The 20,719-nt window shown below is 37.8% G+C and overlaps 1 protein-coding gene across 1 annotated transcript in view; it reads left to right on the top strand.

The window, feature by feature from the left end:
- The window catches only part of TENM3 (teneurin transmembrane protein 3), a 404,704-nt gene that overhangs the window by 359,815 nt on the left and 24,170 nt on the right, over positions 1–20,719 (top strand). Inside the window, exons 20-25 of the mRNA XM_030449605.1 lie at positions 882–1,149; positions 1,664–1,807; positions 4,927–5,176; positions 10,566–10,798; positions 11,350–11,504; positions 12,353–13,227. Coding sequence (XP_030305465.1) covers positions 882–1,149; positions 1,664–1,807; positions 4,927–5,176; positions 10,566–10,798; positions 11,350–11,504; positions 12,353–13,227 — 1,925 coding nt within the window. The remainder of the gene's footprint in view (positions 1–881; positions 1,150–1,663; positions 1,808–4,926; positions 5,177–10,565; positions 10,799–11,349; positions 11,505–12,352; positions 13,228–20,719) is intronic.

Here is a 20,719-nt window from a genome sequence, read left to right as displayed (position 1 = left end):
GGGATAGTTGATACTCAGCTGTTCACCTGAGGTGATGGCTGTGTATGTCCTGACTGTGGTCTGGGGCAGTATAGGCTCTTTGTCCACTTTATTCAGAAACCTTTCACATCCTTTCACATCCATCTATCACCTATAAAAACTCCTCAGCTCTGAGATAAAGCTAAGATGGAGAGGGGCAGGAACCTTTTAAAAATAAAATTGAATCATTGCACCTCTCTGAAATGAGAAAGTGGTGAGCTGTTGTCTGAGTAGTGAATATTGATCAAGAAATATGGAAAAGCTTTCCCTGAGGCATCCCACTTATCTATCTTTGAAATAAATGGAAGAATGCTCTGGTTTAAAGTATTTACAATCCACAGGTAATGCGAATAATAAACCAGCTAAAAGTCCTTTCTTCTCCTACAGGAACAATTAGGCTGCCTAACCAAAATCTAAGCTCTATGGTCCTTAGAGGCTCTACTGCCTCTATTGCATGCCCATAGTTGGGATTCAGATGCAGCATAAGAAGGGGCAGTTTTCACTTAGATGAAAGATGCTTCTTTGGTTCTTTTGCAAAAAGCAGTTGGAAATATTTTCCCTCTCCTGCATGCATCCTTTACCCCCATGAAAATAAGTGGGAGATCTTTGAAATCCTTCAGCAGAAATTATCAACTAAGCATCTTCAGTATTACAAACACTTTAGACTTTGCTTTTCATAAAAAAGGTGAAATGTTATTTATTTTTGTATTTTAAAATTATTATTAAATGAAGGCCAGGTTTAGATAATACTTCCCAATGGATTGTCATGTAGCATCATGTCAGGCCTTCTTTTATGATAGGTACATTGTTCTGTTTAATTTCAAAGTATTAAAAAACCCTATTTTTTTCTTGCCAATGCATAGGTACTTCATGAAGAAACAACAATACCAGGAACTGATTTGAAGTTATCATACTTAAGCTCCAGGGCTCCAGGATATAAATCTGTTCTGAAGATTACTATGACCCAATCTGTTATACCATTTAATTTAATGAAGGTTCATCTTATGGTGGCAGTGGTGGGAAGACTTTTCCAAAAATGGTTCCCTGCATCCCCAAATCTGGCTTACACTTTCATATGGGATAAAACTGATGCATACAACCAGAGAGTCTATGGATTATCTGAAGCTGTTGGTATGTGTGTTATGGAAATTTTTACCATTGTCTTGAAAATACAGAAGCACAGCTTCTGTAGAAAATGTTTAGCAGAATAAGATGAGAAATGACAGATATTAAAATATATTAGAAAATACTAATCTAAACTTTTAATTATAGGGAAAAATCCCTTCAAAAATAAAAAGAGATTACAGTCATTTCCTGCTTCTACATTCTTCCCCATTGAAGTAACTCAGCTTGACAATGCAGTATGGGATTTAGTCTGCACAGGCCTCAAATTTAAGAGCACAATAGAGTCTGACATACTTCACAACATGGTTTTCTTCTATACTGTTATTTTAATAACCCAAAATTGCTTTTTAAAGGATTTTGGAATTCTATGTAGATACATTTCAATACATTTAAGGAAGCCATAGGACTTTCCAGGTAGCCTGGGATAGCAGAAAAAAAGTACTTTAAGTAAATCACATTCTTTAAACATTTCTTCTGAACGAAATCCTATACTTAATGAAGAAATTTACTGTCGTTTCAGTGTCTGTAGGTTATGAGTATGAGTCTTGCTTGGACCTAACCCTCTGGGAAAAGCGGACTGCTATTTTGCAAGGTTATGAACTGGATGCTTCCAACATGGGTGGCTGGACACTGGATAAACATCATGTATTGGATGTTCAGAATGGTAAAGTGTTAATTTCCAATTTATTAATACTCGGGGCTGTGCACTTTAGGTATATTATTCTAACTTTTCAAGTGTTTGATTTGTTATTTAAAAAAAAAAAAAAAGAAAATGATGGAATGTTTTGCATATCGTAAATGGTTTGAGTTTTACAGTGTTTGTCATGTTTCTTCATCCTATAAATGATTTCACATCAGTAATTTCATCTGACAGTGTCAGCCTGTGTTAGATAATGCTTAACCCAACCCAAAAGGTTGAAATTGTCTTTAAAAATTGAGCATTCCAAAAGAGACACTCCTATCTATATTGCTATATCTAAAGCAATTGTATGTGTCGACACTGTTACTGAGATTAACTGGTTGAATGTTAACATCATCTTGAACAATGTTTTCACTTCCATTTTCCAGGATGACTGAACATTAAACCTCAATAAGAGACATTCTGGCCCAACCAAGAGCTGATGTTAACTCCCTCATTTATACAGGAGGTGTTCCCCTGCACATCATGATATCCCCAGCCCCAGCACAGCTGCTTGTGGAGGCAGTTAGCACATGGGTACCATCTCAACTAGGGGATGAGCACTCACACTCTTCTCCCCTTTAAACCCTTCCCTGAGGTCATTCCTCCCTGAGATGCTCTGGTTGACTCCATACACAGCAAGTGACAAATGATGCTGCCTTGAGTCAGCGGGGACATTTGTGCCCCTTGTTTCAGGACAGAGTCCAAACACTAGTGAGTGAATCTTTCTTAACGTCAGTGAAAGGATGAGAACCCATACACATTTATAAGAACTATGACTTGGCACCAATGTGAATCTGTCTGGTGGGCTACTCAGCCACTGGAGGGTGCCATGCTATGAGGTAATCTGGAGAAATGGGCTGAAAGCCTGTAAGCAAGCTGAAATAAGCAGAGCTGCATGGCTCAAGGCACTGGATTTTTATACGAGGGAGGAGTACTGAAGTAGTTGATCAGGAAGAATGTCACTTCTGCAGTGCCTTGTGTCCCTTGGACTTCTCCCACTAGTACATGAGTTTATTTTAGTGGGATGTGATAATCGCCACCTTAAGCATTGCTTCTGACTGGTAGAAAAATAAGGCAACCAAATTAAGGGAAACGGTGTCATTGTACCTAATTTAAAGAGTAAAAAAAAAAACAAAAAACAACTTGTACTAATTACTGTAAGGTAATCCATCTGAAAATGTAAAGAGTGATCATTCTATGCGCATATAAAAGATGGGTTCTGTTCACACGGTAAATGGTGGCTTTAAATTATGGTCAAGAGTACCTTTGACAAGTAACGACTTTTCAAAGTGTTGTATGTCTAACTGAATAAACAAAGTGGAGAGTTGTAATGACAAGGTGGATCATCTGGAGAAATTTATCCAGAAGAGTGCAGACAGTGTTTGTATGGACTACAGTAAATAGTCTAATGTACGTCTTCAAGTCTGTGATAATAGAGGAGAAATGTGAAGGACCAATTTTTCAAGGTAATGACTGAATAAATCAGGTGCAATAGTTCACTATGCTGACTTTTAGAATTCCTCTGATGAAAATTATAGAACTCAGCTATTTCAGGCAAAATTATGGTGCCACGATTGTCATAAATGATGCAGTCATAGGAGAGGGGATTTTGTATACTGTTAATGCGTTCTGGCTTTAACTATTCATGAAAAATATGTTCTCCCTCTTTTGATTTAGATAACTTATTTAGATTACTTGCCATTAGGTTTCCATAAACCATTTTCATACTTTCTGATTTTATCATGTATATTGATTTTACATTTATAATCTCCTAAATTTCATAGCATTAAAAATGTAGTGAAGACACCTAGAGCATTTAAAGACCAAAACAAAGTATTTTTTCTCATATTGTTCAGTATGAACAAAGAGTGAATTTTTGGGGGTGGGGAGAGAAAGAGGAATATATCCAGAATTTCTTTTATGCATCTCAAAAGAGAAATGTATCCCTAGGCCCTAACCTGCCTCTGAAACTCTGGGCATACAATCAATAAAGCACCTCTCACTCAAAGTGACATGTGCTTTATGTGGGTGATACCCCAGAAAGACATATTGTGACTTAGAGGTATAACCATACTAGCTGACCATTTGTACTGTACACCTCCATGGATTCATTGAGAGGTATTATAATAATAAGGGTTCCAGCAAAATTTTAACACTCTGAAAATTCACACTTTTTTCTACTGAGACTGAAGGTTTAACATGAAGCATGCATTTTCCTTCTCAGATTTCCTATGGAAGCTATAAGGAACAAAAATACTGCTGGCACATTGCTTTGTCTTCACAAAATTATTGTTCCTTTCATGCTTCAAAGCAGAATTAAGTTTAAGAGGCAAGTTGGCCTGGCACCACTTTTTTTTTTGTTGTTTTGACATTTTTAATAACTGCCTATAACTGCAGACATGGTATTGAGGCAGGCTTTGTTGCCAGAGGTACATTTTTATTGTGAGCTGAGTTAAGAGTCTTTTGTAATGTAAAATTGAGGCAATCTCCAACTTTTTGCACTAGCTCTTTAATTAATATTTACAATTCGCAGCAGTAATCCACTTAAGATTACATTTGACATCATATTCATTACTTGTTATAGTAGGACTTTGGAAACGCAATTTGCAAATATAATTCTTTTCTCTTTTATAATATATGTACATTCAGAATTTCATTCATTTCCTGGGAATTTGAAAATGGAAAGGATTCAAGAACACAGACCTTGATTTCATTCAGTGGATCTTGCATTTCCTTCATCAGGACAATTTCTATTCTGAATTATAACTATTAAAATTATTAGCATTTCAAAATAAGAATGACTGAAAAATTGCTTGGTTTTTAAGTGCTAGCTTATTTAGTGTTTTTGCTACATGTTGTGGACAAGATAATTTATTGCTTTCTATATGTTTAATGTTTCTGTGACTTTCAATATAATTAGAAACACTATAATGAAGTTCTGTTACTTGTGGTGGCAAAATATGGTGATGAAACAATTAAAAGCCCATAAAACTCTATTAATCAACTGAAAGACACTAGGACACTGACATATCATTTTATGTGCACACATTCAAAGTTTTTTACAAAGTGTTTATTTTGTGGTTTTTTTTATTATCTGCCAGGAATCCTCTACAAAGGAAATGGTGAAAATCAATTTATATCTCAGCAGCCCCCAGTTGTTAGTAGCATTATGGGCAACGGCAGACGGCGCAGCATCTCCTGTCCAAGTTGTAATGGTCAAGCTGATGGTAATAAATTACTGGCCCCAGTTGCCTTAGCTTGTGGGATAGATGGCAGTCTGTACGTGGGAGATTTCAACTATGTTCGGCGGATATTCCCATCTGGAAATGTAACTAGTGTTCTGGAGCTAAGGTATGTTTTCCTCTCATCTTGGGCTTTTGGAGTTGTGAATTGGCTGTGACAGACTAAAGTATGAAATAGATTTCTGACATTGTGTAAGTTAGTCTCCAAATGCAAAACAAGGTGATTCTGAAGTTTGCAATGAATTTGAAAAAGTATTTAAAACTGAAGTGAAAAATTTTACCCTGGTATTTTACCCGTGGAAATCTAAACAGTGCTGGTGTAATCTACCCAAAGTTAATTATTCTGTGTGTTTAAGAGTTAACCTATATAGTCAATATGACTGGAAAAAAGACTGTCAGTCACCACTTCACTAATGATAGATGTAAATGTTGCCTTCTTTTCATCTTTTAACATCCTTTCTGTATGTTTTTCTAATAATGTTTTTCTGTTCTTTTTTACTTGCTCCCACCAAGAAATAAAGATTTTAGACATAGGTAAGCATTCCTTAAGGAAGATTTATATTTTTCTAACTGTTCTTTTTTCTTTCTTAACAAATGAATGCTTATAATGGAGAAGTCATTCCTGAGATGTATTATTAGAAAAGAGGAGTATTTTTCAAAAATAATGAGTTCATATGTTTTAGTTATGTCAGCTGTCAGGCTGTATCATCCTTTCAGATACGAGTTCCTCTTTTCTCATCACTCTCTGTCCACAGGCAGGTTTCTTTTTATGTTTGTGTGTGCCCTCCTTTGCTGTCCCTTCATCTCTGCTCACTCCTTTTCCTTGCTGGCAGCAGTTTTGCTGATCCTATCAAAACTCAGTCATTAATCAGATACCCCCAATACAATGAGAAAGGCATATAAGTAATAAAATCACAAAAGGATGGAGTTAATTTCAGTAGCCTTTTAATGCTGAGTCTTTTCAGGCTCACATTTAACAGATTTGTTTCTTTAAAGGTGAATTTCTATTAATGAAATTTGAAATTGTCCCAGAATAACACAACACCAGGAGTTAAGATTCTAAAGAACACCAAGTTTTATAAGGCTCATCATAAAAACAATAGCAAGCAGAAAGATTGTAGTACAGCTTTCATCTGTCTGGGCATCACTGCAATAGTGGCAAGAGCAAGAGAGAAGATGGATGGATGATGGATGCTTAGAATTGCTTTGCCACAGCATCCATTGCTGATAAGGAGACAAAAACAGAGTTACTCTAAAATCTTCTTGGCTACATGAAACCACTCAACACTTTGTGGTAGAACTGCTGTGCATAGGACTTGGCAGCTCCGCTGTTCCCTTTCGCTCCTTTTTTGCTGCCAATCGTGTTCCTTCCTAGTTTTTAAACAAATCCCAGAGAGTCCTATCTCAGCTCCCACCCTTTTTTTTTTTTTTAATTCACTTTGTTGAAGTGGGGCTTATGTTTAAAAAAAAATGTTTCAAACTGAAAAAAAACCCAACCCACAACTAAGTAAGGTGTTTGCATTGGCACTGATGATTGGAATTGGGAGCTGATACACAGTCTAGCTGGTTTTATGTTATTTTCCAAGTGCAACTCAGAGGCTGTCTTCTCTACTTGGTAATTTTACGTTTTCACTATTGCATTTAATTTGCATGTGTTCCACTACTTTTAAAAGAATTATTCCCATGTGGTATCACAGAATTGTGACTGCAGCTGGATTTGTCTTGGCAAATATATGGAATACAGAATAATACTCAAAATGAGAACTTAGAAGGGACTAATAGGATGAAGGAATGGATGCCTATGAATTAGTGTAACAGCATTTTCATGGGCTCTTGCAGCAGCTGTGAAGTGGTATTTTCTCCTGAGGCAGAAGGAGACACAGAATACCATGGCAAACGGGCTCGGCAGGAGCAGTTGTGGAGTCAGTGAGCAGGAGGCAGGGAGCCCACTGTGCAGCTGGACACGGTCTACTACAAGTTTGAGTTTTCCTCCCATAATACATTTTGCCAGTGTCCACTAAGCCCTAGGGCTTTGCTGCCCAGGGTATTCCTAAACCAAGAGTGAATGGCATGTGAAGATGCTTAATATCCCCTGGCAGCTTTTTACTTAATGTAGCTGATTTTTATGTAACACATGTAAACTTTTAGGATCCCCAGCTTAAGGACACACCATGAGACCAAATAGCTTCTTCTGCCTCTGTGAAGTCATGCAGAGCCCAATGAAATGTGGAGGAGATACCTATTTAAATTGAGGTTTGGAAAACAGCCCTCAACAGGAACACTTTGCAATATGTAATTACTAGGTATCATCAAAACTTTAAAAATTCACCAAAATATGAATTCCCTGAGCAAAACTAATGAACAAGTCTAGATACTAGTTCAAATCTATTATCTATTAAAGCATTTGACTCTCCTTGCCTATAAACACAGTGCTTCAGCCCAGAGACTGATGTGTCTCCCACCTCAAGGAGCCTGTACTCTAAATTAGAGAGACAACACAGATCAAATTTATCCTTTCATGTGCCAGTGACCTAACATTTTTTCAATCTCAAAGCTGGACTGATGTCTCTATACACACTGCTGCCTGTGGGTGATTAATGCTGATAGGCATTCACGGAAGAAGTAATTTTTAGAAGGACTTTGAAGACAGGGAGGTCATTTGTAGGCTATGGCGGGATACCAAGTCTGTAGAGAGATAGAATAAAAGTTTAGCAAAATGTAAAAGCAGTTTTGAGGATATATCATTTAAAAGGCACAGAGTGTATGGGAGAGAGAGGTACTGAAGCAAGAAGAGTGTTTTTCAAAAATTTGTGCATGGAAAGTAATGCAGGTGATTTGACAGCTGAAGAATTTGGAGATTGGTATAAGCAAGATAAAATTATGCAATGGGAGACAGATCATCACAGCTCTGTGTGTGTATTTCTGCACGTGTGTGTGCACTTCAGATTTGAAGTATTGTTACTGGTATTTGGCACACACAGGACAAGTTAATTTGTAGTCATTTGTCTTTACACTAGCCAAGTTGGTTATTCAGAGCTACTGACAGCCATTATGTAATACTGAATGAGTCAAGAAGTGACTGACTGTGGATTTTACTTCTTTGTGTTTGTTATTATTGGTAGAAGGCAGAAGCTTAATATTATTTCAAGCTACAATGAAAGAGAACAAACTGTTAGGCTTTGCTGCTGCTGGCTGCTTATTCCTGAACTATTTTTGAGATCTGCGTGGCATGCATAGATGTTTTCTGTCCAGAAAACAAGCATGGTTTTCACTGGAAGTGAAGGAGCAAGTTTTGTCTGGCTCCTATGAATTAATGTGGGGTTTTTTCTATCAACTAAAGCTACCTCAGTTTTTTAACCTTCACTTGAAAAGAAAAGCTGAAGTTGAGCCTGTTATACTATTTCAGAAAGGAGCCATTAGACATCTCTGTATGACAAAGTGAAGAGTTTATACTGATTCAGTCAGTCCTATTCAGTCTCAAACTTTGAGTTTGTTCTTTTTAATAACATGAGAAAATATTCTTAAATTATCAGATGTATTTTATTGCTTTAATGAGGATACAGTACTTGCTATGAGAACTCACCCCAAATAAGAAAAGCTTCTTTATTTTCATTGGAATTAATTAAAATATAGCATTTTTTTCGTATTTATGAAGAAAACATCTTTTTAAAATATTTTTATAAAGAAATAATTGTTACACAAATTCTTTAGTTCTTGATTTGATTACTTTTTATTCTAACATTTGGAAAATACGATCGAGGCAATGTTAGATGCATCTAAGGGAAATACTTTAATTTAGATTTTGGTAGTATAAGAAAGGCCTTTATTTTAAGTTATAATGAAATAAAATGTAATTGCACCTTTCACAATTTGCAATTTGTTTATATTTGAAGTGTCTGCAAAGTTTCTTAAAGACCGAAGTAATCATGGAAATGGGTATAATTTAATTTGGAGTCTGTAGAGGTATAAATCATCTCTGCATAAATTAAGGTTTCAGAAATATCTTTATTTAGCACATTGGCAATAATTGATTTCTAAGAGACAGAAATTAAAAGTGAGTCTATTACATTCATTTCAGACATGGTGTACAATACTCAGCTCTATAGCAGAGCATTGTAAGAGGTGCTAATCACTGTGTATTTGATTTCATTAGTCTGCCTCACTTGGTTTCTTCATTCTGAACCAACATGTTAAAAGTCTTAAAACCAAAGAAAACCCTATTTATGCAACACATTTTTTTCTGTGTTTTTGTAATTGGATAGCTATAAAAATCTGTCCCTGCTAAAAGGCATAATTTGTTCACAAGTAGTTCCTGTTGGTCTCTTGCTGCTTTTTCCAAGTGGCAGCACATAAAAATGTGGTACATTAGCACAGTTGTGTATTTACAAAATGTGAAGTATCGTATTCTGTGAACAGATGTTTGGCTATCACCAAGACTGGTAGATCTGTTTAGGCAGCACTTTTGCAAACATCAGAAGTGGGACTGACTGTTCTGATGCTCTGATTCAATCCATTAGGAGAGCCTCTGAAATTACATCCTGTATTTACATGACCTTATTTCAGCTCTTCATGCCATAAGTAAGGTCAGGAATCCTGGCTGCAGTGGGTTAAGTTTCTACATCATAATATATCAACCAAAAAAGGTAGTCTCCAGGGCTGCTTTTTCACCAGCAGGGGAGAAATGACAGTAATTCTCAATTATGTGGCACCAGTGGAGAGACAAAATGTACGTTTCTGGAAAAATGGTTAGCGATATATATTTCCACTGTAATAAAGACTGTGTTGGCATAGTTAGTGGTTTTGTGCCAATGTGTACAGCTATTTGAAATATGACTCTGTGTTAAGGAGAACAGAAAGCTCAGCTCAGTGCTCTGGTGGAAAAGATGACATTTCCTAATACATTAAATCATGCGTAGCACATCTTTGAAAGCAGTGGATTAAACAAATACTTGTGAAGGATGTCTTATCTTTTGCCTCTGAACTAATAATACGAACTCTGCCTTATCTGCTTATGAATTATATAAACCATGCACCCCAGCAGCCTTATAGAAATCATAATGAAACAGATTGGATTATAACAGCAACAAAGTGTAAGTGAGGACTGGGGTCCTGCTGCAAAGTTTGGAATTGGATCAAGGTTCTCAGAAAGCCTGGGAGTTTTTAGACTCCAGTATTTTGATTTGGTCTACTGCAGAGACAGGAACTGTCTGTAATTACAGAGCACAGGGTGGGCCTCTGAGTGTCACAGGCAAAATGGATCTTCTGTCCCAAAAGGATAAGTAGCCTAGACTGAGCTGCCTGTGACACAGGCAAGAAACGGAAACCGATAGAGGTTTGGGGCCGTGACCTGTGCTACCTATGCCTTGAGCATCACCAGTGTTTTTAACCATTTTTGTTTTCCTACACACTGCATATGAACTGAAGCCTTTTCTTCTCAATCTAGTGTGACATGCAATTAATTAATTACAGCACATGCAATGTATAATTCCATTTTACAGCAACAACCCAGCTCACAGATACTACCTCGCAACCGACCCCGTGACAGGAGATCTGTACGTTTCCGACACAAACACGCGCAGGATTTATCGGCCCAAGTCGCTCATGGGTGCGAAAGACCTGACGAAAAATGCTGAGGTAATAGGAGGAACAGGGGAGCAGTGCCTACCCTTTGATGAGGCAAGGTGTGGTGATGGAGGCAAGGCGGTGGAGGCAACTCTCATGAGCCCTAAAGGTAAAAAGAGTTATCCCTCCATAACTTTGAAAATAACATGCAAGTGCAGAGCCGGGGGTGGGGTAGTGTTTAATTACTGGACACGGTAGTTAGCTCAAAAATCTGGTTTTGAGTAATTTTTTACAGCTGAAGAGACGATTAAGGAAGATAGCTACATAGTACCTGCATTGATTTTTTAGGAAATATTTGGCTTTCATGGTTATTGAGGATTTTTAAATGCTTGTTTAGACTACGTCTTTGGCTGGCAAGGGTGAAGATTTAAAATTAGTGTTGCTAATAGTCCCAGTTATCCCATTTTTCAGGTTAGCTTAAAAGCTAAACCTGTTACAGCATACTCTCCAATGAACAGCAAATGGGATCAATAGGAGTAGATTTCATACTGAACATTGGTTTATTATGCAAAATATGTTTACAAGCTCTTTTACTACCTACTGCTAAGAGCATATTTTCTGCTCTTGATTTTCACTAAATACATTCCACTTATACCCTTAGTTATGGATAATATATTCAGTGCTAGCACAAAAAGCTAATTTTTATTCTCTTCACTAAAGGAATAGCAATCGACAAGAACGGGTTAATCTACTTTGTTGATGGGACCATGATCAGAAAAGTGGATCAGAATGGAATAATATCCACTTTGCTTGGCTCAAATGACCTGACCTCAGCACGACCTCTAACCTGTGATACCAGCATGCACATTAGCCAGGTACTTTTCAGTTGCTGCTAATTTGGGAAGCTGAGCTGGGGCTAGAAATGCAATTGCAGCTTTCTTGCCCTTCAAAAGAAAACTGGGTGGAGTGCATAATGGATATTTCACAGAATTTGGGGAGAAAGAAACCTGTTCCAAGGGCATGAATCATATTGTGTTCTCTTAGCTATAAATGCTGCTGTATTCAATTTTTCTGTCCATAAAGTTCAGTTTAGTTTAGAACAGCAAAACTACATCAGGAAACATTAAGTCTGGTAGTAAATACTGGGAGAATGACAGATTTGTTGGAACTGTCTTGCCCTGTTGATGTTTCCTGAATTGCTAACATCCTCAGCCTACTAGAATGAGTGAGAAGATAGAAGCAAAAGACCCCCATCTATTTCTATTTGTCGCAATAAGTTGTGTAGGTAAGAAGGGATATGTTTGAAAATGGAGTGCAGTACAGTGTTTTGTAGTCTAGAAGGCAGTAAGTTATGTTTGCTATTACAGCAACAAAAGATAAGTACTGCCCTTAAAGTTTGTATTTTGACTTTGATATCTGTCTCTATTTTTATTTATGCGTTTGTGAAACAGAAAAGTATAGTATTTATTGGAGGGAAAATTCAACCTCCATTATAGTTCCAATAAACTGGCTTTTTTTCAGTAAAATAGATGTCTAAACATTGTTCCCCTTTCCTCCCTGAAGAGCTTTAGTTTGCTTGAGGTATTTCCATACAAGTCTGTTAGTTGTGATTGGTTACAGCAGATGGAAAAATGTCCTTACAGCAACATCTAAAACTGAAGGTGCATTAATTAATTTAATCTGCACTGGTTAGCTGCTTAACAAAACCCTTCTGTTTGTTAAGGTTCGTCTGGAATGGCCTACAGATTTAGCTATCAACCCCATGGATAACTCCATTTATGTTCTGGATAACAACGTGGTTCTGCAGATCACTGAAAACCGTCAGGTACGCATTGCTGCGGGAAGGCCGATGCATTGCCAGGTTCCTGGAGTGGAGTACACGGTGGGGAAGCACGCTGTACAGACCACACTAGAGTCAGCAACTGCCATTGCTGTGTCCTACAGTGGCGTCCTCTACATTACAGAGACTGATGAAAAAAAAATTAATAGGATAAGGCAGGTCACAACTGATGGAGAGATTTCATTAGTTGCTGGAATACCTTCTGAGTGCGATTGCAAAAACGACGTCAACTGTGACTGCTACCAGAATGGAGATGGCTATGCTAAAGATGCCAAACTTAATGCCCCTTCTTCCTTAGCTGTGTCTCCAGATGGCACCCTATATATTGCTGACCTAGGAAATATTAGGATACGGGCTGTGTCAAAGAATAAACCCTTGTTGACTTCAATGAACTTTTATGAAGTTGCTTCTCCAACCGATCAAGAGCTTTATATTTTTGATGTCAATGGTACTCACCAGTACACTGTCAGTTTAGTCACCGGAGACTATCTGTACAACTTTAGCTACAGTAATGATAATGATATTACTGCTGTAACAGATAGCAATGGAAATACCCTTCGTATCAGACGGGATCCCAACCGGATGCCGGTAAGAGTCGTCTCTCCTGATAACCAAGTCATCTGGCTGACCATAGGCACTAATGGGTGTTTGAAAAGCATGACTGCACAAGGGCAGGAGCTTGTCTTATTTACCTACCATGGCAACAGTGGACTTCTGGCAACTAAAAGTGACGAGACTGGATGGACCACTTTTTTTGAGTAAGTACATAAATTTAAGTCAGATGCCTTATTGTTTTGTTGAATAGTACATTACTATTTAAGATATTTCTGGAGAGTGATAAAGTAACTGTAAAGATGACTCTTGATAACAAGAAGCGTAGAAAGATACTTTTTGTCTGCCATGCTTTCCTTCCTGTAGGAATAAACTGAACACACAGAGACCACCAGCAACATGTGGTGTATAGGTGCAAGCACAATAGTAAGAGGTATTAGTGGAACAGTGGGGCTTGTCATTTTTCCAGACTCAGAACAAAATCTTTTCAGTGAATTGTTTTACTCTGTGTTACAGTCTTTAACTCATCAATGCCTACTAATAACTGACAGATTAGCAAATTGTTTTACAGAATCCTCAATTATGCTAATTAAGGAAGATCATGGTGATTTATAGTTAACTAGTAGAACCTGAGAGATCACTTACAGGTTTTACAGGCAACTTCATCCTGATATAAGCTAACTATAAACTTATAAACCAAACAAGGCATAACATAAGCTTAAAATATAAACAATTTCTTTCAAATATGAGCGATGTAGAATTAACACAGATTTTTGTCCAGTTGCCTCTCTCTACTGAAAAAGTATATGTATTTTTAAATCACATGAGAGATGTGCTGAATTTGGGTAAAAATGTGCCTGTCAAGGAGTGGAAGACATAGAGTTCACTTGATAAGTAAAAGTGTTAGAGGGTTCTCAGCTGAAGTACTCAGAATTACAAAGGGTATCATGAAAATCCAGTCAGTACCTCTTCTTTTTCTTTTTTTTTTCCTTTCCCTCCCTTTTTCTCCTATCTTTATGATGAAATGCAGTAGAAACTGCTGCCAAGGTCAGGGCCTAAAAAAAAAAGCTTTCAGTTCAGCACACATGATAAAGAAAATAAAGTGCCAATGTCAGGCAGTGGCAGCAAAGCCAAACATCTGTGTTCAGAGATAACTTCACATTTCTGTCAGTGTACATTTGGCTGAGGCAGTGTGCAGGAGGGCTCCGAGCACCTGTATCTACTCTCCAGCCTTTACATATGCCCGTCAGAGACACGAGAGCAGCAGGTGCTGCTTCACTGCATATTGTGTCCTGAAGTGGAGACAGGGCTAGAAATGCTGATCCCTAACAAAGACAGCAGGTGGAATGGCACTGCTGCCAGTTTTAAGGTATTCTTACAATAATCTGTAAATTGGCAGGGCTTTGGTAACGGGCACAGTCCCAAAGCATTAGAGCACGTCTGTAATATTTAATTGTGCATTGGTGCATCCGCTGCGTATCTTTTTAGGTCCTGCCAAGAGGACACAGAAGCACAGTGAGGATACACAGAGGAATGAGAAACATTTCAGTTGGGAGGCAATGTGTTCTTCTTGTGGATTAGCCCTGTCCTATATGCTGAGAGACCAAAGCACAGCTTCAGATGGGCTGGGAACTGTCATCTCTTTCCACAGAGAGTTTTCAGTGGTTAACTGGGACGCACACAACCACTTGTTTCCAGCAGGCGAATTGGGCAAGGCAGTCAATCTGGGGGATAGTGAAATCCCTTACTGAAATTAAGGCATCTGCTGGGTACAGCAGGAACTTTAAATCATGCTGGCATTCATACTGGCTAATTGAGGACCTAGAGTTTTAATCAGGGCAGTAATTTCTCACCACGTTGCCTGTAGTTTTGGTCTAGCCTACTGTGGTGTACTGCAGAAGTGGCTGACTGCTCCTGAATGTATGTTAATGGCAAAGAAGTGGATATTATATACACTACTAAGTGGTTGGTAGGTCTGTATTTTTCGTCATGGGGAGAATTTAGAGTACTGTGCATTGTGAAGTACACAGCTGTTTACTAAGTCTGTAAATAGACATCTTTCACAACTGATCTGCTTTCATGCAGACTTTCTGGTCTGAGTTAGGTTATGTCCAGCTGGCTTAGGGAGAACCCAAAGGGCAGGCTATTCCCCTCAGTAAGTGTTAGTATTCTTTCCAAGCTGCTGTTTATGCACTTCCTAAACAATTACCTCCAATCAGCATCTCGTTAGAATTCCCAAGCTGAAATAATTATGGAAAAAGCTAAGGCAATTTCACTCACCCCGAATTTGCAAGTGCTTGAGGCTTTTGCAGAAGCAAAGATACTGATCTCTTCCCTGTAGCCACGGTGAAGAAGTAATCTGTTTAATTGCAACAAGGAAGATTCAGATTAGACATTTGGAAAAACTTCATGTTGAAGATTTTGGAGCCCCGGAGCAGACAGGCAAGGATGTGACCCCTTGGCCTTCACAGACTGTCTTTAAGAACAGATTAGACATCTTCCAGGACTAATGCAAGACAAGGAGATCCTGCCGTGGGGTAGGAGCTGGACCACATGACCTCTCAAGGTCCCCTCCAGTCAGTTTTCTCTGATGCTCTGTACAAGTTAATACCAAAAATAAAAAACTGCACTGATTATGTAAAACTAGAGGGAATAAGTGAAAAGAAAAACAAAACACCATATTATTTTTCTTGCTAAAACAGCATTCTTAAAAGCATCCATCGGGCATCATAGCTGCTTGCTTATTTTTAACATAAAATCCCCATGCACCAAATTTGTGTCTGTATATATTTCCCTTTTGAAGAAAAAGTAGATATAAACATGACCATCTTGGCATTTTTTATTCTAAGATCAGCAAACATTATTGCCACTTTGGTTTTCAATGCTGATGATTTTTAGTATTAAATCTGACTTGGTCTGGGCTTCCAGGGGCTTCTGCAACTATTGCCAAAATGGATAGAAAACGTGTATCATGTAAGGGCTTGTGTGGGAGTGACATGATATACATGTGTCTGTGTATATCTCTGTCCCAGCTTTTGTATATTCATGTTTTTAGGTAGTATTGATGAAAAAAAATATTCACCTGAACAGTTTGATGTTGAAAAAAATGAAGTCTTGTTAAAATAGGAAGTTTTCCCTTGAACATCAGGCAAAAAGTAAGAAAGTGGAAGAAGAAATTACTCTGGCTTCTTCCTTGTTCTGTTTTAGTAATCACAAAATATTTCATTGCTAAATAAATTTTATTATATCGGAGTTCATTTATGTATTTTATTTAGTCTATTGTATTATCCAGATTCTTAGGCAGGGGATAGGATTTATTTTCCATGGTGAATTTAGACTTTAGTTTAAATTGTCAGAATTCACAAAGGACTAGGAAAGTAATTTTTAAACAAAATCTAACTGGGTTGTTTCACCCTATGGTTTGTCACACATCTCTTTAAATGGCAGAAGTTACAGTTAAGTAAAAAATGCTATGATTTTAGTAATAAAAAGATCTGTCTTTGGAGCCAGTTCAGTAGTGGCTTCCTCAACCAGTCTCTTGTGTAAATCTGTTTGTATAACCAGAGTGTGGATCCAAAGAACTTAGATCATTTCCTCAATCTCACTGATTTGAGAGCAGATTTAAGAAAACTATGGTGTTTTGGGTTTTTTTTCCATTTTTTAGAACTTCTTAGTGAACAGAGGAAATCTTTGAAAAAACATTGCATCCTAAAAATTGGCAATCACTTCTCTGGCACAAATTAGAATATTTGGACTTCTTTCTTTTCTTGGCTTTTTTCATCAGACTAAATGACAATAAGATTAGATCCAAAAAAAGCTTACATTTTATTTCATTTATTCTGAAAGCTAATTAATCTAGAGTTTGGGTTGTTTAGTCTCCACTTTGCCTGAACAGGGGAAGAACTGACATACAGCAATTTCTTTTCTACACTCCTCATTTTTTTCAGTGAAAATGTGTATTAATAAATAATTAATAAATAAGTATTATTAATAAATAAGTAATAAGTATTAATTTGCATTATTTAGTGTATCATATAATCTCTTTTCTGTATTTGTTTAGACTTCTAATTTTTTTGTATCTTTATGTTAAAATGGATTTTTCAATTTTTATTTTTAAGGGTTATAGTCTGCTGATCAAAACTGACACAATATTGCAAGAATGCATATATTTGTGAAGTATTGTTACTAAATACATAGTAATTTTAATCTGTTATCACAGTTCTAAACACCTGCTGAACAAATAAGGTATTAACACATCTTTCAAAAGAAGGATTGGAAATACACACATGCTAAAAAACAGTGGAGCCATATGAAGCTAAAAGTCCTAAAGATTAGGTTTTATTGTGAAGTAATATTAAACAAGATATAAAAGTAACCAGCCTAATCAAAATCTGTTATTCTAAAATTGTGAAATATCTGACTTGGAAACTGTTTTAACTATAACTGCAAATTATGTATGCTTAATCTGAACATTTAAACAGATAAATCTTGGAAGATGACCTAATTATATGCATATTAGCACATTGGAAGTGATACTTCCTAGCTAGCCTATATTACGTTATGTTTGTGCAGCAGTTTCCATTAGGCTTTTAGACACGGAGGGCTATATTAGATGTACAGAAGAAGCATTTTCTCTGGACCTAGGTTTTTTAAATGTCACAAGTAAACTCCTGAAAAAGCCTGAAGAGCCCCTGTGCAATCACTCAGTCATGTAGAAGGTCAGACACCCTCCCCAGCCTAAAATTTCAGGTCCCTGTCAAAGCTCTGGCATGCCAGCACTTGCCAGCCAGTCTTTAAATTGATCTGAAAATGAGTTAAAAGCTCACTATTATTTGAATGTTTGATAATGCTCAAGAGGATAAGTTATTCCAGAGAAAAAGCTGCTATTACCCCTGACCAGAGCTGTAAGGCAGACTTCTGAGAGGGTCCCAAGTGTCTTGTTCAGCCCCACTTCTGAATCACCTCACTGTCCCAGGTCACTCCTTGGGTGCCTCCAGAATCTGGCACACACTTGAGGGGCCGTCATGACCTTGCCCCTCTTATTCAGCTTGCTCCATGACAACCTTGTTGAACTTCACATGGGGGTCCTTCTGTTGAATCATGGGCCTGCTGCCCTGAAACAGCAAACTGGTTGCTGGAGGAACTGGTAGAGGCTGCTCTGGAGGGACGATCCCTCCAGGGCACAAAGACAGCCTCAGCTGTCTGGGCAGCCCCTGCTGAAGGTGGGCATTGCTGTGCTTGGCACTCAGGTGATGTCTGACAGCCAGCTACTCCTGAGAGGTGGCTTAGGACTAATCATGGTCAGCCCAGTATCAGGTGTCTGGGATCTGTCCCTCTGGGGTCCCAGCCCAGGTGCTTCTAAAGGCTTCTCTGTAAAGAAGCAACAACTCCTCCATCTCACAGCTGCTCTGGAGGGTGCAGGTTGCATGTGCTTTCCTTTGGCCTCCTCTGTCCCCTTTGGTTAAACACAAATAACTTTCATTCCTCCCTTAGCAGTGAATTAATTCAAATAGCCACTGTTTCTTATCTCTTTCCTGTCTTCTCTCCTCTTGCCTTCCTTTCCTTTTAGGAGCAATATCAGTAGGAAGAGATCTAACCCAGACTAGATGATGACTCCTCCTCCTCTGCAAATTCACTGCCTTTCTTCCTTGTCTCTTTTTTTGCTCTTCAGGCCTTGCCCTCCGCTGCATTTCCTTACTTCCTTAACTTGTATCTGGCACCAGCCCATGTCTCCTATATCTAAGACATATTTGGCTTCCCTGCCTTTTTCTTTCCCAGCAATGCATTTCTTCTCAATCCCCTCTTCTATCTCTTGACAGTTCATCCAGAGTTTCCCCAGGCACTTCATGCCCTGAGCTCATTTGTCTTCTCCTTCCCCTTCTCCCTCTCCCACTCAATTCTTGTCTCCAAGGGAATGCAGCAGGAATCAAAGAGAATGACATTAGCAAGCAGAGCCCTTAAAAGTTTACTTTGCTCCCACAGTTAAATTAATGAGGTTTCTAGCCATTCTGGAAAGGTAGTGAAGTCATGCAGAATGTGAAATCCTTACAAAGTGTATAAACTTGAGAGAACTGCAGGTAAAAATCTGTTTTCATGCCGCAGAGTAGCATCCTTTGCATATTATGCTTTTATTAACAATGAACTCAGTGCTGTGGTTTCTGTAAAACTGTGACACAGAGTGAGATACTGCCTCTGGCTTGGACCTGTTTAGTTTCCCCCTGTACCAAGCACATAATCTGTCAGCATTTGGCAACAGGGAACAGACAATATTTTGTAGTTTTCCTTTTGCTTCACCTAAGTGCATTGCTTGTGGAGTCTGAATTAGAAATACTAAGATTTGGCTTGTAAAAAGTCTGTGGAACTTCTACTGAAATAATTCCTTTAGATAACAGTAGGTATTTAATTTTGATCAGGTAAAAATTACACCAATAATTTTGGTATAATAGCAATGTCAGTTCACTTGCACTTTTACTGTATACTAAGACATTCACAATTCAATTTTCTTAATTATTGTTTCTCTACCATTTCCTTTAACATTTGTAGGGTTTTATTTTCCTGTAACATTTGTGTTTCTATTTGTGTTCGTTTATGTATCATGTTTATGTTTCAATAATATGAATTCCTAAAAATGCCTCTTCTAATATTTATTGCAATGTTGAGGCTTTCATCCTGTTTTGATTCTCTTTTCTTACAGATACCAGAATTTTTTTTTTACAGAACTTTTTAATCTGGATTTTTTATCACCTTTAAACAACATTCTCTGGATGTCCATGGTATCACAGTGCTTTTTAGATATTTTTATCCTTTTACCATCAACAACCTTTTATACCATCTGCTTTTACTGCTGCTGCTTCTTTCTTCATCCATCTAAAATGTAGTGGTATAAGGTAATTGACCATACTCAGACAATTATTATATTCTTGCATTGGCTTTCATGGCGTCACAAGAGCCCTTCACTGCAAAGCAGGACTTAAAAGTGTAATGTCCTTAATCTTCCATACTGAATTTACTCAAGCAACAAAAGATACTTTCTTCATTCCTAACCATCTCTGTGCTGGCTTCTTGGGAATGTTTTCCAGATATCCAGTCCTTGTATAAGTGCCTGTTTATCCCCACTGCCTGTCTCAGTTCAGCACCCAATCCATACCTTCCTCTCTTAAAGCACGTTTCAGGGACCAGCTGGTTCTCTGTTAGCCAGGATTTGGTGCTTTTCCTCCTCTCAACACAGCACAAATTGAAACTCCAGTAGGCATAACCCTCTCTCATAGCTTCATGTAGGAGGCAAGGCTGGCCAAAAGGCAAGTAAAGCACTTCCTCTATTCAAAGTATTCCCCGTACCCAAAGAGAACTTGTAGGGAAAGATATCAAGCTGATGTGTTCAGTTTGTGCATGGCCATGGGGCTTTAAATGATGGGGCTTTAAAGCTTCCCATAGTTGTGTGGATAGTACACAAATATGTAACCATGTTTCATTCAACCTGCAATTTCTGAAAGGATCTTAGTGACTGTTGTGCTTGCTGTAGTTACTGTGTTTCTTCTTTAGATAAATTATTAATTTATTTTTTTTTAATTGTAACTGCAACTTCCTTTTAATACAATAGAGGTTATGGTCTTACAATTTTCTGAAGTGGAACTGTAACTCAATTTTACAGTAAATATCATTATAATATAACATAACATGCTGCTATATACTTCAGTT

This window comes from Calypte anna, chromosome 4A, assembly GCF_003957555.1.
Source record: "Calypte anna isolate BGI_N300 chromosome 4A, bCalAnn1_v1.p, whole genome shotgun sequence".
NCBI classification, from domain to species: Eukaryota; Metazoa; Chordata; class Aves; order Apodiformes; family Trochilidae; genus Calypte; species Calypte anna.
Note: the sequence above shows the minus strand (reverse complement) of the source record. Positions and strands in the feature narration are given on the sequence as shown.